We start from the raw sequence: 20,897 nt of genomic DNA, 5'->3' as shown, positions 1-20,897 counted from the left end.
GAAAATGTTCATACCCAAGTTCTAGTTTTGATTCTTGTCTCCTGGCTTACTTTATGAATGTAGAGTAAGCATTCTTGACAGCCATACTTTAATTTTTTATTTAATTTTGATTTTTTTCCCTCACTTTTTAGGGGTGCACCCACAGCACATGAAAGTTCCCAGGCTAGGGAAAAATTAATTGGCTTGCAAGGAGAAATGGCTAAATTCCTACTCACGATGGAAGATTTTAATGCTCCTCTTTCAGGTTAAGCTATCAAAAGTTGGTGAGGATTTAGATGATTTGAATAAGATGAGTAATGTACTTCACATAAAAGAGTTTGCAGGTGGTGAGCCATGGCCATGTCTGCTGTAGATTTGACTATGCACTGTGAAACTAGATGTGGAAATGCTTGACTATGGCATTTCTAGGAAATAATCATTGTTCTGGGCTCATTTCACCTGGCAGATTTCTCATTCCACATTTATAGTCATGTGATTTATAAGAAAGATGCCACTGTAATTCAGTGGGGGAAAAGGAGGTCTTTTCAATAAATGGTGATGAAACAATTAGATATCCATGTGCAGAAAATGAACTTTGATTTTGATACCTATCTCCATGCAGGCCCAGTAAAACTAAACTAAACAAGGGGTGTGTGCATGTGTGTGTGTGTGTGTGTGTGTGTGTGTGTGTGTAAATTGATTACCTGATTCTAAAATTAATATGGAAGTGTGAAAAGGTCAAAAGTAACCACAGCAAATGTGAGGGAACAGAACAATATACACTATCAGATATAAAGACTTATTATAAAGGGGCAGGAATTACACAGTGTGGTATATTCTCTTGAATAGATCATTTTTACAGAACAGGGAGTTCAGAAATTAACCCACAGATAAGTTTCATCTGACTTAAGACAAAGATGTCACTGCAGTGCACTAGAAAAAAATGATATTTTCAGTACATGGTGCTGAGTCAATTAGGTAGTCATCTTGAAAAAAGTGACTCAATTCCTAGTTCACACCATAAATCAAAACCCATCCCAGATGCCTAAATGTAAAAGGTTAAAACTTTCAAGGGAAACATAAGAGAATATTTTCATGACCACAGGTAGGCACAGATTTTATTAAATATTAAATGCTAAAAAATGCTAACCATAAAGGAAAAGTTAAGAAATTAGAGCACATTAAAATAAGAGCTTCTGTTCACCAGAATATATTAAGATAGTAATGAGGCAAAGCTCATCTTGGGAATCTTCCATCATATTTGCAATACCTACATATGACAGAAGACGTAACTAAAAGGCAAAGAAATCCTACATATCAGTAAGAAAAAGACAACTCTATAGAAAAGACAGCCACTGATGTGAGTAGTCACTTAATAAAATCAGTTTTCAAAAAGCCAGTTAACGTATGAAACAGTGTTCAACTTGATTAGTCGTTAGGGAAGTACAAATTAAAATCTCTGCATGATGCTACACATGTACCAGAACAGCTAGTGTTAAAAAGAATGATATGGAATTCCTGCTGTGACACAGTGGGTTAAGAATCCGACTGCAGTGGCTGGGGTTAATGTAGCAATATGGGTTCAAATCCTGGCCCAGCACAGTAGATTAAAGGATCTGGTCTTGCCACAGTAGCATAGGATGCAGCTGCAGCTCCGATTCAGTCCCTGGCCTGGGAACTTTTGTATGCTATGGATATGGCCATAAAAAAAAAAAAAAAAAAAAGAATATTACCGAGTGGTGATAAGGATTTGAGGCAAAGAGAATTTCATATACTTCATGTATATTTTGCAGCTATTCTTTGAAAACTGCTGATAGATTCACACCTGCAACCCAGAAACGTAATTCCTCACTATACATCCAAGAAAGGTGAATACTTAGTTCCACTAAAATTATGTATATATACACACACACATGTATGTCACCAAAAGACATGTGCAAGAATGTTCACAGCAGCGCTATTCATGATAACTCTAAACTGAAAACAACCCAAATGTCCATCAACCACAGAATGAATAGTGTACTAGATTCACACAATGGAATACTATATAGTAATGAGAATAAAAGTACATCTATATGTAACCACTTGGGTGAATCACACATACATAAAGCCGAGGTAAAAGAAGTAAGACATTAAAGAGTACCTACACTTTGATTCCATTTATATAAAACTCAAAACCTATCCAGACTAGGAGTTCCCATCATGGCTCAGTGGTTAATGAACCCAGCTAGCATCCATGAGGACACGGATTTGATCCCTGGCCTCGCTCAGTGGGTTAAGGATCTGGCGTTGTACTGAACTGTGGTGTAGGTCACAGACCAGGCTCAGATCCGAGTTGCTGTGGTTCTGCTATAGGCCATCGGCCACAGCTCTGATTAGACCCCTAGCCTGAGAACCTCCATATGCCACTAGTGTGGCCCTAAAAGACAAACAAACAAAAACTTATCCAAACTAAATTAATATGTTGGGAATCAGGATGGTGGCTGTCCTTGAGGCAGGCAGAGACTGGAAGGGTGTATGATGGGCAATAATGTTCTCTTCCTTGATCTGTGTTTGTTATGGGGGATGTTCATTGGTGTACCTTTCTGTGTGTACATTGTACATTAGAAAATATTTCCATAAAATAAGTGAAAAATGACATAGTGAAAAAGGTTGACACTAAGCATTAAAAAAAAGAGTGCTTACTATGTGCTAAGAACTGTTCCAACTGCTGTATGTCTTTAACTTATTTAATCTTCACAAGTTAAGTGAATAACAAAATTTGAATCAGAAATTCCAGTCCTTCTACTCTGCCATCTAAATCCCATCTCCTGATGGTTTTCTTTATTAGTAATGCTTGTGTTCCTTTCTCCCCTGTTTTTGTGTATATATTGTAGGTTTTGTTTTTGTTTTTGTTTTTTTGCTTTTCAGGGCCACACCGGCAGCATATGGATGTTCCCAGGCTAGGGGTTGAATTGGAGCTGCTGCCAACCACAGCTGCTGCAGACCACAGCCATCATCAGATCACCAGATCTGAGCTGTGTCTGTGACTTACGCTACAGCTCACAGCAACACCAGATCCTTAACCCATTGAATGAGGCCAGGCCAGGGATTGAACTTGCATCCTTATGAATACTAGTCAGGCTTTTACCACTGATTCACAATGGGAGCTCCCTTCTGTAGGTTTTTTATATGTGATTACCTTGAGGTTCATATATGTTGAGCTGTAACTCAATCTACTTGTTTTATTTATTTATTTAAGTTTTTTGAGGAATCTCCATACTAGTTTCCACAGTGGTTGCACCCATGAGCATTCCCACCAACATTGTAAGAGTGTTCCCTTTTACCACATCCTCTCCAGCATTTGTAGTATGTAATTTTTTTTTTTTTTTTTTTGTCTTTTTACAGCCACACCTATGGCATACGGAGGTTCCCAGGCTAGGGGTCTAATCAGAGCTGTAGTGCCGGCCTACACCACAGCCACAGCAACGCTGGATCCGAGCTGTGTCTGCGAACTACACCACAGCTCACGGCAATGCCAGATCCTTAACCCACCGAGCGAGGCCAGGAATCAAACCTACATCCTCATGGATGCTAGTCTGGTTTGCTAACTGCTGAGACATGACGGGAGCTCCTCAATCTACTTGTTTTAAAAGGTAGTAATTTAAGTTCAAACATTCAAAAGCTCTACCTTTTTATTCCCTCCCCCATACTTTGTGTATTTGATGTCATGTTTTACATCTTCATGTTTATCCCTTCACTATTTATTGAAGTCATGGTTCCTATTCGGATTTGCTTCTACTGCTCCACGGTGGGAACTCCCTCAGTGCTGGATTCTTAACCTGCTGCACCACCAGGGAGCTCCTCTATTGTGTTTTTTTTTATGCCATTTATTGTATTTTTCAGTTCTGACTTGTTGATTTTTATATTTTCTAGCTCCTTGTTAAAATTCTCACTCTGTTCATCTATTCTTTCTCCTAATTCAGTTAGCAGTCTTATTACTAATGCTTTGAACTTTTTATCTTTAAATGAAAACCCCTTCATTTTCCCCCAGGGGTTTTCTCTTGTTCTTTAGATTGAGGCAGATTCCTCCGTCTTTTCATTTTGCTTAACTTTCTCTGTCTCTATGAATTTAGGTTACCTGTAGTGGTCTTGACTGTGTATGAGTGTCCCTATGCAGTCTTCAACTGTCCAGTACCTTTGGTGGGAAAGCTGGATTTGATGTGAACCAAAGTAATCTCTTTATTCAGGTTGTGCTGGCAGCTATCACTTTAAGTAGAAGGTAGAGTTGAAGATGGAAGGAGTAGGGCCATAGCCTGGTGCATTGCCGGGCTTCCCCTCTGCTCACTGGCCATCAGTGCCCTATTGGGGGCAGGGTCGCATCCCACGTTGCTGGAGCAGAAGCCCTAGGGTCTGTAATCAAATCTTGCAGTATTTTTAAAGATTATTTATCATAACCAAATGGGTTAATCACACAAATTCAAGTTCAGTGCAATATCAGAAAACCAACCAGTGCATTTTACCTTTTTTACAGAAAATGTCAGGAAAATGCTTCAATAGATGCAGAAAAAGTACTGTTTGATAACATTCAGAACTCATTCACGTTATAAACTCTAAATAAGCCGGGATCAGAGGAAATTTAGTAACTTAATATTGTTATCTTTAATAAACATAATATTAAAAGTGAGACTTGTGAAGCTTTACCCTTAAAGAGAAAGACAGTGATTCCTTTATCACCACTATTATTTAGCAATGTAGGGAAGATCTTAGCCCCAAGCTTGTTAAATTAGGCTATGACTTATCACTCTCAAGGACATTTGGAAACCCAGGTGCCTTTTTTGTATGTAAAAATGATTAGGCAAATGGGATGGGTTTTGGGGAGTTAGGCAGGCATGGATACTATACTCCCTGCCCTGAATGGGGCAGTCCCATCCAACAAATAATTGTTTGCCCAATATGGCAATAATAGCATCCTGGCTGAGAAATAATTGAGTTGATACAGTTAAGATAAGAGAAGAAAAATGCAGTTTGATGATTTGAAAGAAGAAGCAAAACTACCTATTTGCAAACAGTGTGCTCATTTAGAAAATCATATGTGATAAATTCACATAAGAGATAAGATAAGAGAAGAAAAATGCAGTTTGATGATTTGAAAGAAGAAGCAAAACTACCTATTTGCAAACAGTGTGCTCATTTAGAAAATCATATGTGATAAATTCTCAGAACTAAGAGCTTCTGTTCAACAAGGTAGCTTATTATGAAATCGACATACAAATATCAGTAATTTTCCTATATATGAGCAATATGTAATTAGAAATATTATTAAAAAGTAATTTTTTTGGCCACACCTGCAACATGTGGGGGTTCCTAGACCAGAGATTGAACCCATACCACAGCAGTGACAATGTGGGATCCTTAACCTACTGAGCCACCAGGGAATAGTTTTATTTATTTATTTATTTTTTTATTTTTTATTTTTTTTGCCATTTCTTGGGCCGCTCCCACGGCATATGGAGTTTCCCAGGCTAGGGGGTCTAATCGGAGTTGTAGCCACCGGCCTACGCCAGAGCCACAGCAACGTAGGATCCGAGCTGCGTCTGCAATCTACACTACAGCTCACGGCAATGCCAGATCCTTAACCCACTGAGCGAGGGCAGGGATCGAACCCGCAACCTCATGGTTCCTAGTCAGATTTGTTAACCACTGCGCCACAATGGGAACTCCCAGGGAATAGTTTTAATAGTTTCCATTGTTCAGATCTTTCACTTCCTTAGTTAAATTTATTCCTAATAATTTTATTGTTTTTGATAGTATTGTAAATGGAATACTTTATTTCTTTTTCAGATAGTTCATTGTTAGTGTGTATAAACACAATTGATTTTTGTATATTGTTTTTGTATCCTGCAACTTTATTGAATTCATTTGTTCTATAGTTTTTCGATAGAGTCTAGAGCTTTCTACATATACGATCATGCCGTCTGCAAACAGAGAAAATTTTACTTCTTCCTTTCTGATTTGGGTGTCTTTTTATTTCTCTTTCTTGCCTGATTGCTTTGGCTAAGACATTCAGTAATGTGTTAAATAGGAGTAGTGAGAATGGGCACCCTTATCTTTTCCTCATCATAGAGGAAGAGCTTTCAAACTTTCACTGTTGAGTGTGATGTTAGCTGTGGGTTTGTCTGTGTGGTTCATTTTTCTTTCATATTTGTTTTTATTAGAGAGGGAGTATAGTGTAGTACATAAGACCACAAGAGTCATGTTGCCATGTTCAAATGCTAAATTTTAGCACTTACTAGCTATGACCTTCTATGAGTTATTTTGGTATTTGTATTTCAAAATACAGATTTGCCCAATATAGGACATTCCAGTGTGTGATTATTTAGTAATCATCTAATAGCTTTAAATATTTTCTAGAATCTTAAATGTAACTAAAATGCCTTTGGCTGAATTACTCACAAGAGACAGTACAGGGCACAGATAACAAGCTATGAGGCACATCTGGAAGTATTTCCTAATATCATTTCTTCCTGTCATAAGCCTTGAATATAAAGAGAACAGGAAGAGTTCCTGTCATGGCTCCATGGTTAATGAGCCCAACTAGTATCCATGAGGAGGCAGGTTTGATCCCTGGCCTTGCTCAGTGGGTTAAGGATTCAGCGTTGCCACGAGCTGTGGTGTAGGTCGCATATGTGGCTCAGATCCCTCATAGCTGTGGCTGTGGTGTAGGCCAGCAGCTGCAGCTCCAATTCGACCCCTAGCCTGGGAACCTCCATATGCTGCGAGTGCAGCCCTAAAAAGACAAATAATAAATAAATAAATAAATAAATAAATAAATAAATAAATAAGTAGGACAAGAACAGGAAGGGAGTAAATTAAATATTGGTAGGTATATGAGTTTGTTTCTTTTTCTTTTCCTTTTCTTTTTCTTTCTTTCTTTTTTTTTTTTTTTTTGTCTTATCAGGGCTGCACCTGTGTCATATGTAAGTTTCCAGACCAGGGGTTGAATCAAAGCTGCAGCTGTCAACCTACACTGCAGCCACAGCAATGCAGGATCTCAGGGCATCTGCAAACTATACCAGAGCTCACAGCAACACCAGAACCTTTAACCCACTGAGTGAGGTCAAGGATCAAACCTGTATCCTCATGGATACTAGTTGGGTTTTCATTCTGCTGAGCCACAACAGGGACTCCAGTTTGTGTGTTTCTAAAGTGTCATTCTTCATCCTCCAGGTCGAGGTCTCCCAGCAGGACAAGCTGAGGTAGAGATGATAGAACGTGCCCGGGAGAAGCGTGCTTGGGAAGCCACTCTCCCTCCTCTGAGTGATACCTCCCAGTTTGAGAAGAGAAGGAGGATGATGAATGCCATGGAGAGGAAGGAGTGGGCCTTCAGAGAGCAGGAGATTGAAAAGTAAGTTCTCCGTCACCCAGGCAACTGCTCTTGCACTGATGGCAGTAATGTTAATACTTTTTATCTATGGAGTATTTTCCCAAATGTATGAGTTTAAGGGTAATCCTCAGCCTGTAGAGTTAGGAAATTTGGTTTCAGGAACAATAGCTCTATAATCTTCTTGCTAACAATGTAAAAATGTATATGGTAGTTGCTGCTGTGGCTCAGTAGGTTAAGGACCTGACATCTCCATGAGGATGCAGGTTCAATCCCTGACCTTGCTCAGTGGATTAAGGATCTGGCATTGTTGCAAACTGCAGATGTGGCCCAAATTCAGTGTTGGCTGTGACTGGGGTGTAGGCTTCCCTAGCCCGGGAACTTCCATATGCTCCAGGCACAGCCATAAAATAACACACACACAGATACACACACACACACACACACACACACACACACACACACACACATATACATTTATATATAATTCCTTCTTTTTTTGTGAAGTTCAGTGTGGAACCCCGATTTGAGCAGTTCTTCAGGGCATCTCTGATTTTTCTCTTTCCTTATCTAGTCTTACCTAGACTATCACAGAAGCCCACTGATTTCTGCAAAGTTGTCTTTCATACTGTCCCTTTCTGTTCATTCCCAGTGCTATGGACCTAGACTTTGGCTCTTTCCCCACCCATCAAACAGCCTCCTAGCTGATCCTGTCTATATTCCCTCTGGTACTGGATTCACAGCTGGGACACCTTGGGTTCTAGCTACAGCTGAAGAGGCATTTTCTGTTTAAAAGACAAACCCTCTGGAGTTTTTCAATTAAAAGATGAACTCAGGGAGTTCCTGTCATGGCACAGTGGTTAACGAATCCGACTAGGAACCATGAGGTTGCGGGTTCGATCCCTGGCCTCACCTGGTGGGTTAAGGATCCGGCGTTGCCATGAGCTGTGGTGTAGGTTGCAGACCCAGCTCAGATCCCACGTTGCTGTGGCTCTGGCGTAGGCCGGTGGCTACAGCTCTGATTGGACCCCTAGCCTGGGAACCTCCATATGCCGCGGGAGCGGCCCAAGAAATGGCAAAAAGACAAAGAAAAAAAAAAAAAAGATGAACTCACAGTGCATAAAAATATATTGATGTATTTCTGGTTGAATTCAGCCATTTTAACTAATATATTTTCAGTAATGAGGTTGTCTCTGAAATACGTAGAAACGCTGACAACCAAAAATTATAGCTCCCTAGCAAGAAGGGAAGGAAGTGAAATTGTTGAAGGTGTCCTTTGTTCCAGGCTGTGCTGAGGACTTCACTGTGCATGGCAGAGCTATCAAGGCCCTGACAGTGTGCCTACATACAAGACGGTTAGGGACCAAGAGAGTTAGGGACTCAGTGTGAATTCAAATATGTTTATATTTTTGCAATACCTTCTGTTTAACCCTGAATGCGACTGGGATATTTGGTAGAAACTTGCACTTAATAGAAAATTGTGTTTGGGGCAGAGTAGGTTCAGATACCAATCCTGTCTGCATAAATTTAGTGTTATACTTTGAAAAAGTATATTATTGTCAGAAGGATATTAAAAGTGTGTCTGGGAGTTTCCGTCGTGGAGCAGTGGATAACAAATCCGACTAGGAACCATGAGGTTGCGGTTTCGGTCCCTGCCCTTGCTCAGTGGGTTAACGATCCAGCGTTGCCGTGAGCTGTGGTGTATGTCGCAGACGCGGCTCGGATCCTGCGTTGCTGTGGCTCTGGCGTAGGCCGGTGGCTACAGCTCCGATTCGACCCCTAGCCTGGGAACCTCCATATGCCGTGGCAGCGGCCCAAGAAATAGCAAAAAGACAAAAAAAAAAAAAAAAAAAAAAAAAGTGTGTCTGACCAGAGTGAAGAAATCACCTGAGAAAGTGAATGCTTTGGTTAGACTGAGGTTAATTTTGTTTTATTTTTTCCATCTTTGACCCCACCCATGGCAAATGGAAGTATGGAAGTTCCCAGGTCAGGGACTTACACCACAGCTGCAGCAACCCTGGATTCTTAACCCACTGTGCTGGGCCAGGATTGAACCAACAACATCACAGAGACAAACTGAATCATTATCCCACTGTACTGCAGCAGGAACTCCCAAACTGAGGTTAATTTTTTTTTTTTGTCTTTTTAGGGCTGCACCCACGGCATATGGAAGTTCTCAGGCTAGGGGTCAAATCAGAGCTTCAGCTGCCGGCCTACACCACAGTCACAGCAACGCAGGATCCGAGCCACGTCTGCAACCTACACCACAGCTCACGGCAACGCTGGATCCTTAATCCACTGAGCAAGGCCAGGGACTGAACCCGCATGGTTCCTAGTTGGATTCGTTAACCACTGTGCCACGATGGGAACTCCCTTATGTCCATTTTTTGACTGAAGAAATTCAGGAAAGTGATGAAGTTGAGAGATGAACCTAGAATTTCAACCTAGAAGTTGAGAGAAGGGGACCACCAGTGGGTATTTTTAAAACACCTGCCTCTCCATATTCATTTGTCACTGCTCCCTCACCATCCCCTGTGTGTTCACCTTGAGAAGCCCCACCAGTACGACATGTTTGCGTCCTCTCTAGTCCTTCTGAGTTGAACATTCAGCTCTCTCTGCTGGGGCCACACTTCTCCCTTGTCACTGTGGCAAATCTTGACCCTTGTTCGTCCTTGAGTTAATGGCTCCTCCAAGGAAGCCTTCCTCACCACCCCTTCCTTCCCTTCGATAACTGGGAACAGTGCTAGAAATGTTCTGCCATTTCTTCTCCCACAGAAGCCTCTTCTTCCTTCTGGTCTGGTATTTACCTCCTTGGATTGTAAATACTGGCTTGTATGCCTACTCCACTAAAACAGCGCTTCTTGAAACAGTGCTTTTTACCTTGTTCATCATTGTTTGTTCCTTGCCTGACATATGGTGAGCACTTACCACATATTTGATAAATGAGTGACTAAATAAATTACTGTATGAATTTTTAAGTAAGAATAAAATGTTCACCTTTTTTAAAAGGAAAATCTTGACAGATATGTGGAACAAAGATTGGAAGGAGGAAAGACTAGACTAGCAACTAGAGCCCAAGTCAGGAGACAGATGACAAAAAATATGAGCAGGAGAACAGATGCAAGACGTATTTTAGAGGAGGAATCACTAGAGGAGGGAAGAGGATGTGAGAGAAGGGGTGGACTTCTGGGGGAACAAAATGAGTGGGTTTTTTTTTTTTGAGATTTTTCAGGGGGTAATTGAAGATTCAGGTAGACAGAAGTTCTGGTTCAGAACCACCTTCACTGGAAGTACATATTTTGAAGTCATAGGTACCTGGACATATACACATGAGCAAGGTTGTTCTGGGAGAGCAAGGTGAAGGTGAGAGGCAGGGAAACAAAGATTGACTGAGTATCTCTATGTGTCAGACACTGGCATTTTCATAGTTACCACTTAAGACAGCATGCCATTGGGAGTTTGGAGTTAGTAGATGCAAACTATTACATTCAGAAGGGATAAGCAATGAAGTCCTGCTGTATAGCACAGGGAACTATATCCAATCACTTGTGATAGAACACAATGGAAGGTAATATGAGAAAAAGAATGTGTGTGTGTGTGTGTGTGACTGGGTCCCTCTGTTGTACAGCAGAAACTGAGAAAACATTGTAAATCAACTATAATTTTTTTAAAAAAAGACAGCATGCTGAAACCTCACTATCTTTCATTCCTCCCATTACTAATCTCCTAGCAATACCAGTCAACCCAGAACTCTGCACAAACATTTTGCTCTTCTTTTAGGCCCATTTGCCTAGAGAACTCTTTTTAACCCCATCTACATGCCAGACTTTTCTTCGTGCTCCATAACTGCACCAAAACATATTCCCTTATACAGAGACTCACTATTGTGTTGCCTCCCCAAGCCCCTAGTTCATTTGTCCACTCTTGCCTATGTGTGTCTGGTGTTTTTTTGTTTGTTTGTTTTTGTCTTTTTGCCTTTTCTAGGGCTGCTCCTGAAGCATATGGAGGTTCCCAGGCTAGGGGTCTAATCAGAGCTGTAGCCACCGGCCTCGCCAGAGCCACAGCAATGTGGGATCTGAGCCGCGTCTGCAACCTACACCACAGCTCAGGGCAATGCCGGATCTTTAACCCCTGAGCAAGGCCAGGGATCAAACCCGCAACCTCATGGTTCCCAGTCGGATTCGTTAACTACTGCGCCACAACAAGAACTCCCATGTGTGTGATCTTTTTAAGACACATGAATATGATGCCAGCCCAAAGAGAAGCTCCTGTTTATGGCATGTGTTCTTTCTCTCCAGTAGAGCACCCTCTTTAAGATATGTATATGTTTTGTCATTTACTTGAAGACTGCAGGAGATTCGCCTGGAAGTTCTAAAAGAGCTGCTGAAGAAGCGTGATGAAAATCAAAATGAAGTGAACATGGCACGCTTGAATGCCCAGTGGTCTAAACTACAGAAAGTAAAGGAGGCAAAGTTGGCACAGATTCAGCACACACATGTATCAGGTGATGGTGCAGTACCAACCTGACAGAGTGGATAAGGTGGCTTTGCTTTGGAAATTTGACCGGACTCAAGTTAACTGTGGTATAATTCTTTTTTGGTCCTAGTGTTAAAAATAGGTAAGGGATGGGAGATGGGTTCTCAAAAGTTCAAGAGTGGAGGAGAATTCCTCACTAGGAAAATGAAGTAATGATTTCCTAATAGGTAGTCAAGTTGTTGATATTATGGTGTGTGTGTGTGTTGGTGGGTAGGTAGGGTAGGTGTTGGGCTTTCTGTATTCGTGGACTGAGGCCCTGGATAGGGAGCTGTTTTACAAACTTTGTTTCCCATTATTTCCCACTGAAAGAAACATTCAGACATCTTTTTTCCTACTTGTCCCCTCCCATGAAATTTTAATACTGCAGATTATATTGTGTATCTATTTATGTACTTTATCTATACTTTATACATAAAAAGAGGAGTCAGTGGAGGATTAAGAATGACTAAATAGGAGTTCCCATTGTGGCGCAGTGGGAACGAATCTGACTAGGAACCATGAGGATGCAGGTTTGATCCCTGGCCTTGCTAAGTGGGTTAAGGATCCAGCGTTGTCATGAGCTGTGGTGTAGGTCGCAGACATGGCTTGGAACCTGCGTTGCTGTGGCTGTGGTACAGGCTGGCAGCTGTAGCTCTGATTCATCCCCTAGCCTGGGGATTGCCATATGTCACAGGAGCAGCCCTAAAAAGTAAAAAAAAAAAAAAAGTATTATATCAATTGTATATATAAATTAGCAATTTATATACATAATAATAGAAATGTTATCACATTGAAATAGTCAAAGTTATTTTCCTAGCAAAAGTAAAACCATTACAAAAAATTAATTCCTTAAAAATTATTTTTAGTGAACTTTTAACTTTTTCTTGATGTGAGGAAATAATTTTTTACTCTCTGCTAAGTATGCATTTAGATATTGTCAACATTTTTTTCTTTTCAATAGTTGACATAACTAGTAATGGGTTGATTGATTTTTTTTTTTTTTTTAACTCCTCCTATCCCTTTCTCTTGCCCTCTGGGATCACCTCCAAAATAAACTACCTGGACACATGCCTTTGTCTCAGGTTCTGCCTTTGGGGAAACCCAGGCTAACACACAGCTCAAATGTCACTTCCTCTGAGGAGACCTTCAAGACCTCCCCACCCTCAGATAAGTCAGCTCTCTCTATCTGCTGTCACTGTTATGCAGGCCCCTGAGGTTTTGTGTGTGTGTGAGAAAATAACTTTTCACCTAACTAGCTACTAGGAATTCATTTAGATATTATCTACATTTTTTTCTTTTCCATACTTGATATACCAATAATGGGTTGACTAATTTTTATAGATAACTAATAAAATATAAACTATTTTAATTTTATTATGAAATCCCAAGTTACACCCAGAAGCACTGAGGATCAAACATAAATAAATGTCCTGAAGACAGCAGTGGCAGATGCAGCCACCTCTTTCAATAGGACTTTGAAATCTCACAATATGGTTTTACACCCATTGAGAGTGCATGTTATAAAACTTTCAGCAGAGGCTGGCTCTGTGATGGGATTCTACCGTGCATAGCTGAGCCTTCTAGACAATTCTGAAATCCATAAGCTCAGATATTTTTTGGTTTATTCTGGTGTTAGCCAAGATGGATGGGATTTGTAAGAAGCTGTGGTCTTCCCTCACTTTTAGTTATTCTCCTAGGCCAGAATAATACCCTTGGTCTCCATTGCACCTGTCATTTTCAGTTACTTTGAGTCCTACTCATTTAACAAATTTTTATTTACTATCGCTCTGGCCCAGAGCTTGGAACACAGTTTTAAAAGATTTTTGATGAGTACCAATTGCAGACACTGATTCAGCATCTGTTGTCTGTCATGCCCACCTGGCACATGACAGTCAGGGCCACACAGATGACAGAACTGTGTTTCAGTGTTATATTCTAGCTACAGTGAATGATTGTGATGACATTTGTTCAGTTGAGTAGGTTCCCTGGGAATAAATCTACAACCTGGTTATTAATCTGCATTGGATTATTCAGAACAATATTTTGGAGATAGTCATGGATTTATGTTTTATTTTAGCAATCAGAAAACTTATGGGAAAGGGAAAGAATATAGAAGGGAAGTTGGAGAGAAGAAATATCATCAAGGATTATTCTGATTATGCATCACAGGTCTATGGACCTCTATCTCGCCTTGGTCGTTTCCCAGACAACAACTCAGAGGACTTTGTAGTAAAAAACCACTATCTCAATACCTACGAAGGTAAGCAATTCATGTAATTACAAGTCTAGCATTAGAGGGTTATCATAGAAATATAAATTAAATACATAAAATACAGTCATTTAGATTAAAAGCTAATCAAAAATAAAATATTTCCAAGAAGTAGCAATTGCATGTTTAATATTGTTAATAATAAGAGTTCAGAGGAGTTCCCACTTTGGCACAGTGGATTAGTGATCAGACTTGTCTCTGTGGGGGTGCGGGCTCAATCCCTGGCCCAGTGCAGTGGGTTAAGGATCCAACATTGCTGCAGCTGCAGCATAGGCTGGCAGCTCTGGCTGGAATTGGATCCCTGGCCCAGGAACTTCCATATGTCATTGAGGTGACTGAAAACAAACAAACAAAAATAGGAGTTTATAGAAAACCAATAAAACCTGCTAAAACTTAAATAAATGAGTACACATGCAACAATTTATCAAGAAATAAAATCAATAAGCTATCAAACATATAAACATATTCAATGTAACTAATAATCAAAGTTATCTAGAAACAAAATAGAAAGCCTTTTATACCAGGTTTATTAAGCAACAAGAAATATATAATGAAATCAGCCCTTTATGAAGAAATGCCAGAAAACTAGGTGGCAAGGGGATGGATGACTAGGGAAGAAATTCATGGAGAGAGACACCTGTTATAAAATCCAAGAGAGGTTTGTTTGTTTTGCTTTGTTTTTTAGGGTCACACCTGTGACATATGTACATTCCCAGGCTAGGGGTTGAATTGGAGCTACAGCAACCACAGCCGCTTCTGCAACCGCTTCTGCAACCTACACCACACCTCATGGCAACGCCAGATCCTTAACCCACTGAATGGAGCAAGGGGTCAAACCTGCATCCTCATGGATACTAGTCGGGCTTGTTACTGCTGAGCCACAACAGGAACTTCCAAGAGAGTTTTGTTTAAATTATTTAAATTTCATTTGGCAGGTTGATGCATCGCATGGCCAAGATCACGAGGTAATGGTTCCACCATTGAGCTTGTACCTCTGGTTGACTGTCTCCAGAGCAGAATATGATAACCTAGTATACATCCACTTTAGAATGGTGGTACACTGTATCATATGACCATTTACTTTCTGTCCATTATTGTGGAATGTATTGCTTTTTGTAAGGCAATGTTTTCATTTCATTTTATTTTATTTTTGTCTTTTTGCCATTTATTGGGCCGCTCTGGCGGCATATGCAAGTTCCCAGGCTAGGGGTCGAATCAGAGCTGTAGACGCCAGCCTACACCAGAGCCGCAGCAACACCAGATCCGAGCCGTGTCTGCAACCCACACCACCGCTCGCGGCAACGCCGGATCCTTAACCTACTGAGCAAGGCCAGGGATGGAACCCACAACATCATGGTTCCTAGTCGGACTCGCTAACCACTGCGCCACGACGGGAACTCCCAATGTTTTCATTTTATTTTATTTTATTTTATTTTTTTTGTCTTTTGTTGTTGTTGCTATTTCTTGGGCCGCTCCCGTGGCATATGGAGGTTCCCAGGCTAGGGGTTGAATCGGAGCTGTAGCCACCGGCCTACGTCAGAGCCACAGCAACGTGGGATCCGAGCCGCATCTGCAACCTACACCACAGCTCACGGCAACGCCGGATCATTAACCCACTGAGCAAGGGCAGGGACCGAACCCGCAACCTCATGGTTCCTAGTCGGATTCGTTAACCACTGCGCCACGACGGGAACTCCAATGTTTTCATTTTAGAATGCAGTTCTCATTTTATAATCTAAGTCACCAAGTATATGAGATAATTATGTAGAAATTTCCTTTACATTTCAGGGACAATTCAATTATATGAACTACACCGTATCAGTAATTCTAAATGAAACCACATGGCAAACAGCCACTAAAATTAATGGTATGCTTTCAAATGCTATATTTAAGCACTGGATACTAAACATGTACTTCTTTCCCATAGGATTAGTTGAACTTGAGTCATGTCTCCCAGAATTTGTGACACAACCCCGAATCAGAGCTCCAAAACCAAAAGTCACTACCACCAAAGCTGGTTTTCTAAAGAGGGCTGCAAGGAGGGACCATGAATTGGCAGAGGTTCATAAGGTATACTTATTATCTGGAAGACAAAATGCTTCTAAGTGGGACTTTGCAGAAAAATACTCTAGTCCAAAAATTACACTTTGTCTTTGGGAAGCATAAACATAAGCCTGTGTTCCTTCTCCTCTCTATTACTTTTCTCATCTGACAATTTTCTTGTGCTATGCTGAACCAATGTTTTTCCCTCTTCATTTCAAACTGTAGGGAAACCTCCTGGAGATTATTCTTTCCATTTGCAGAGTCATGCTTCTTTCTAAAAGTGGTCTTTGAATCTATACAATAAAATTTGAGACAACATTGAGGTGTAGCAAGTTTCTGTGCATGTATGTTTGTTCAGTTAATTTTAGTAATGGTATAAAGATCATGGGAGCCTGTATTCAAGATAAAAATTAGGCCCTTGGAAGTTCCCATCATGGCTCAGCAAAAACAAATCTGCCTACCATTCATGAGGATGCAGGTTCGATCCCTGGCCTTGCTCAGTTAAGGATCTGGCGTTGCTGTGAGCTGTGGTGTAGGTTGCAGGCTCGGATCCCACATTGCTGTGTCTGTGGTATAGGCTGGCAGCTACAGCTCCAATTTGACCCCTAGCCTGGGAACCTCCATATGCTGCTAGTACAGTGCTAAAAAGCAAAAAAAAAAAAAAAAGAATCAGGACCCTGATGGAGCTCCCTGATAGCACAGTAGGTTAAGGATCTAGCGTTGTCACTGCTATGGTAGGAGTTCAATCCCTGGCCCAGGACTTCCATATGCTGTGGGTGTGGCCAAAAAGAAAAAAAATTAAGGGCCTTAACAGTAATTAACATATATCTATGTTATATTTCTGCCTAAAGAACATGCTTTACCATTTATTGCAGGGTGGCTCTGCTAGAAATGAAATACTTAAGTTTTTATTTGTCTCAGGAAGCTTTTACCTTTTTTTCTTATTTTTTAATTTTTTTTCCCTGCTGTACAGCATGGGGATCAAGTTACTCTTACATGTATAGATTTTTTTCCCACCCTTTATTCTGTTGCAATATGAGTATCTAGACATAGTTCTCAATGTTACTCAGCAGGATCTCCTTGTAAATCCATTCCAAGTTGTATCTGATAACCCCAAGCTCCTGATCCCTCCCACTCCCTCCCTCTCCTGTCGGGCAGCCACAAGTCTATTCTCCAAGTCCATGATTTTCTTTTCTGAGGAGATGTTCATTTGTGCTGGATATTAGATTCCAGTTATAAGTGCTATCATATGGTATTTGTCTTTGTCTTTCTGACTCATTTCACTCAGTATGAGAGTCTCTAGTTCCATCCATGTTGCTGCAAATGGCATTATGTCATTCTTTTTTATGGCTGAGTAGTATTCCATTGTGTATATATACCACATCTTCCGAATCCAATCATCTGTCGATGGACATTTGGGTTGTTTCCATATCCTGGCTATTGTGAATAGTGCTGCAATGAACATGCGGGTGCACGTGTCTCTTTTAAGTAGAGTTTTGTCCGGATAGATGCCCAAGAGTGGGATTGCGGGGTCATGTGGAAGTTCTATGTATAGATTTCTAAGGTATCTCCAACCTTTTTTTTTTTTGAGATATAATTCATGTACCATAAACTTAACCCTTCCAAAATATACAATTCAGTTGTCTTTAGTATACTCATTAGAGTGTTCAGTCATCATCACGATCTAATTCCTGAACATTTTCATCATCCCCAAAAGAAATCCCATACCCATTAGTAGTCACTCCCACTTAACCTCTTCCCTCTCCCACCTGGCAGCCACTAATTTACTTTCTTTTTGTCTTTTTTTGTTTGTTTTTTGTTTGTTTGTTTGTTTTTAGGGCTGTGGCCCATGGCATATGGAAGTTCCCAGGCTAGAGTTCCAATCAGAGCTACAGCTTCCAGCCTACACCACAGCCACAGCAACGCCAGACCCAAGTCTCATCTGCAACCTACACCACAGCTCACAGCAACACTGGATTCTTAACCCACTGAGCGAGGCCAGGGTTCAAACCTGCAACCTCAGGGTTCATTAACCACTGAGCCACTGCGGGAACTCCAAATTTACTTTCTTTTGATAGCTTTACCTGTTCTGCGTATTTCATATCAATGGAATCATACAACATATTTTTTGGCTTATTTCATTTAGCATAATGTTTTCAAAGTTCATCCATGTTTGAACACTGCCTGCTTTTTAAGGTTTGTGTAATACTCCATTTTGTGGATATAGCACATTTTGTTTATCTGTGCATCAGTTGATGGAAATTTGAGTTGTTTCTACCTTTTGTCTCTTTTTGTATAAATAATGCTGATATACACATTCATGTAAACATTTTTGTATGGACATATTTTCCAGTTCTCTTGGGTCTATACCTAGGAGTAATTTCTTTGTCACATGGTAACTCTATATTATACTTTTTGAAGAATTGCCAGCCTATTAAAAATGACTGTACTAGGAGTTCTCTCATGGTGCAGTGGGTTAAGGATCTGGTGTTACTGCAGCAGCTTGGGTCATGCCGTGGCACAGGGTCCATCCCTGGCTTGGGAACTGCCATATGCCACAGGCATGGCCAATAAATGGCTGCCCTGTTTTACACTCCCAGCAGCAATGTATGAATGAGGGTTCCAATTTTCCACATCCTTTCCATCTTGTTATTTTCCATCTTTTTTATTATAGCCACACTGGTGTGTATGAGCTCGTATATCACTGTGGTTTTAATTTACATTTGTCTAATTGATGAGCACCTTTTCCTGTGCCTATTGGTTATTTACCTACATTTTTAGAGAAATGAGTATTCAGATACTTTGCTTATTTTTAAATTGGGTTTCCTTTTATTTTTAAATGCAAACATTATTTTTAAGGTATTATTTAATTATAAGAATTCTGCGTGTATTCTGGAGACTAGACCCTTATCAGATATAAGATTTGCAAAAATTTCTCCCATTCTGTAGGATGACTTTTTAATTATTTTGACAGTATTCTTTGAAACACAAAGTTTTTAATTTTGATCTCTTCATTTTTGAATAATGATTTTACTAGATATAGAATTCTAGGTTGGTGATTTTTTCCTTTCAGCTCTTCAAAGATTTCATTTCACTCTATTCTTGCATGACTAGAAGTCCACTGTAATTCTTCTTGTTCCTCAGTAGTTAAGTATGTTTTTCCTCTAGCTTCTTTCAAGTTTTTCTCTTTAATTTTGCTTTTCTTTAATTTAAATATATATGCCTAGGGGTTTTTTTTTTCTTTTTAAGATGTATATCTTGCTTGGTGTTCTCTAAGCTTTCTGGATCTATTGTTTGGTATTTGTCATCAATTTTGGAAAATTTTCAGCGATTATTACTTTAAATATTTCTTCTATTGCATTCTCCCTTTTTTCCCCCATCTGGTATTCTAGTTACACATTTTACATTATTTAATATTGTCTCACAATTTTTGGATGTTTTATTCTGTTTCTGTTTTTTTTCTCTCTATCTTTACATTTTAATTTTGGAAATTTTTGTTGATCTGTCTTCAGTTTCCTTGATTTTTTTTCCCTTGGCTGTGTCAAGTCTCCTGGTGAACCCAATGAAGGCATACATACTTCATTACTTTTATTATATTCTGATTTCTAGCCTTTTCTTTTTTGGCTGCACCTACAACTTGTGGAACTTTCCAGGCCAAAGATTGAACTTGCACTACAGCAGTGAGCCTGAGCCACAGCAGTGACGATGCCAGATCCTTAAACTGCTAGGCCACCAAGGAACTCCCTTTTTTGATTCCTTTTAAGTTCCTTTCTTTGTTTATATTACTCATCTGTTCTTGCATGCTGTCTACTTTTTCTATTAGTGCCCATAACCCATCAGTCCTTTCTTCTATTTAGGAAAAGAATGGATGAAATTCAGTTGCCTAACTTGTTTAAGTTTGTCTTTTGAGCATATTAAAATGTGTTGTGTAATAAGACCATTTCCCTAGTATTCCTTATTCATTCATATTCTCTTTTCCTCTCTGAGTTTTACTTTCAAACCAGTTATGAGATTGAGATGGATAATTTCAAATATTTTTGTTTCTTGGTTTTATAATGCCTTTCATTAGAATTCTTGACCACACATTTTTCTTTTAATTGTGCAGTTCAGAATTTGATCTACTGGAAGTTCCCCCTGAGATGATTCCAGCCACAGCTGCAACCTACACTGCAGCTGTGGCAACACTGGATTCTTTAACCCACTGTGCTGGGCCAGGGATTGAACCTGTGACCTAGTGCTGCAGAGATGTCACTGCTCCTGTTACATCACAGCAGGAACTCCTGTTGAGATGATTATGTGAATTTTGGCTTTCTTTTTGTTAATGTATCACATTAATTTTTGAGTACTGAACCATTCTCGCATCCCAGGAATAAATCCCCCTTGATCATGGTGTATGATCCTTTATAAATGTTGTTGGATTTTGGTTTGCTAATATTTTGTTGGCAGTTCATTCATCATTGTCATTATTTTGTTGACAATTCAATTCATTCATCTCATATTGTCATGAATTGTCATTTTTTTGTTGACAATTCAATTCATTCATCTCATATTCATCTGAGATATTGGCCTTTTATTTTCTTTTTTGTAGTATTTTTGATTTTGGTGTCAGGGTATAGGTGGCCTCATAGAATGAATTTGGGAATGTTCCATCTTTTATTTTGGGGAAAAGTGCAAGAAGGATCTTATTAGCACCTTTATATTTTGGTAGAATTTCCTTGTGAATCCATC

The 20,897-nt window shown here is 39.9% G+C and overlaps 1 protein-coding gene across 25 annotated transcripts in view; it reads left to right on the top strand.

Annotated features, from left to right (window-relative positions):
- Positions 1-20,897, top strand: part of CFAP91 (cilia and flagella associated protein 91) — a 163,714-nt gene that overhangs the window by 82,508 nt on the left and 60,309 nt on the right. For 18 of the 25 annotated variants that reach the window (XR_014824716.1, XR_014824715.1, XR_014824717.1 and 15 more), the window contains 4 exons: positions 7,189-7,366; positions 11,689-11,846; positions 13,935-14,117; positions 16,054-16,196. Coding sequence is in view for 10 of the 25 variants with exons in the window: in XM_084991131.1 (XP_084847257.1) it covers positions 7,189-7,366; positions 11,689-11,846; positions 13,935-14,117; positions 16,054-16,196 (662 nt within the window). In the remaining 15 variants the exon portion in view is untranslated. Of the gene's footprint in view, positions 1-7,188; positions 7,367-11,688; positions 11,961-13,934; positions 14,118-15,061; positions 15,092-16,053; positions 16,197-20,897 lie in introns of those variants that run through there. The other 7 variants (XR_014824728.1, XR_014824729.1, XR_014824726.1 and 4 more) reach the window with 4 other exon arrangements.

This window comes from Sus scrofa, chromosome 13 (assembly GCF_054392235.1).
Source record: "Sus scrofa isolate SSC_HxYL_T2T_F1_AM1 chromosome 13, Sscrofa_HxYL_maternal_Yorkshire_Landrace_v2.0, whole genome shotgun sequence".
Lineage (NCBI taxonomy): Eukaryota > Metazoa > Chordata > Mammalia > Artiodactyla > Suidae > Sus > Sus scrofa.
The sequence above is the reverse complement of the archived record's forward strand: the minus strand, read 5'-3'. Positions and strand labels throughout refer to the sequence as shown.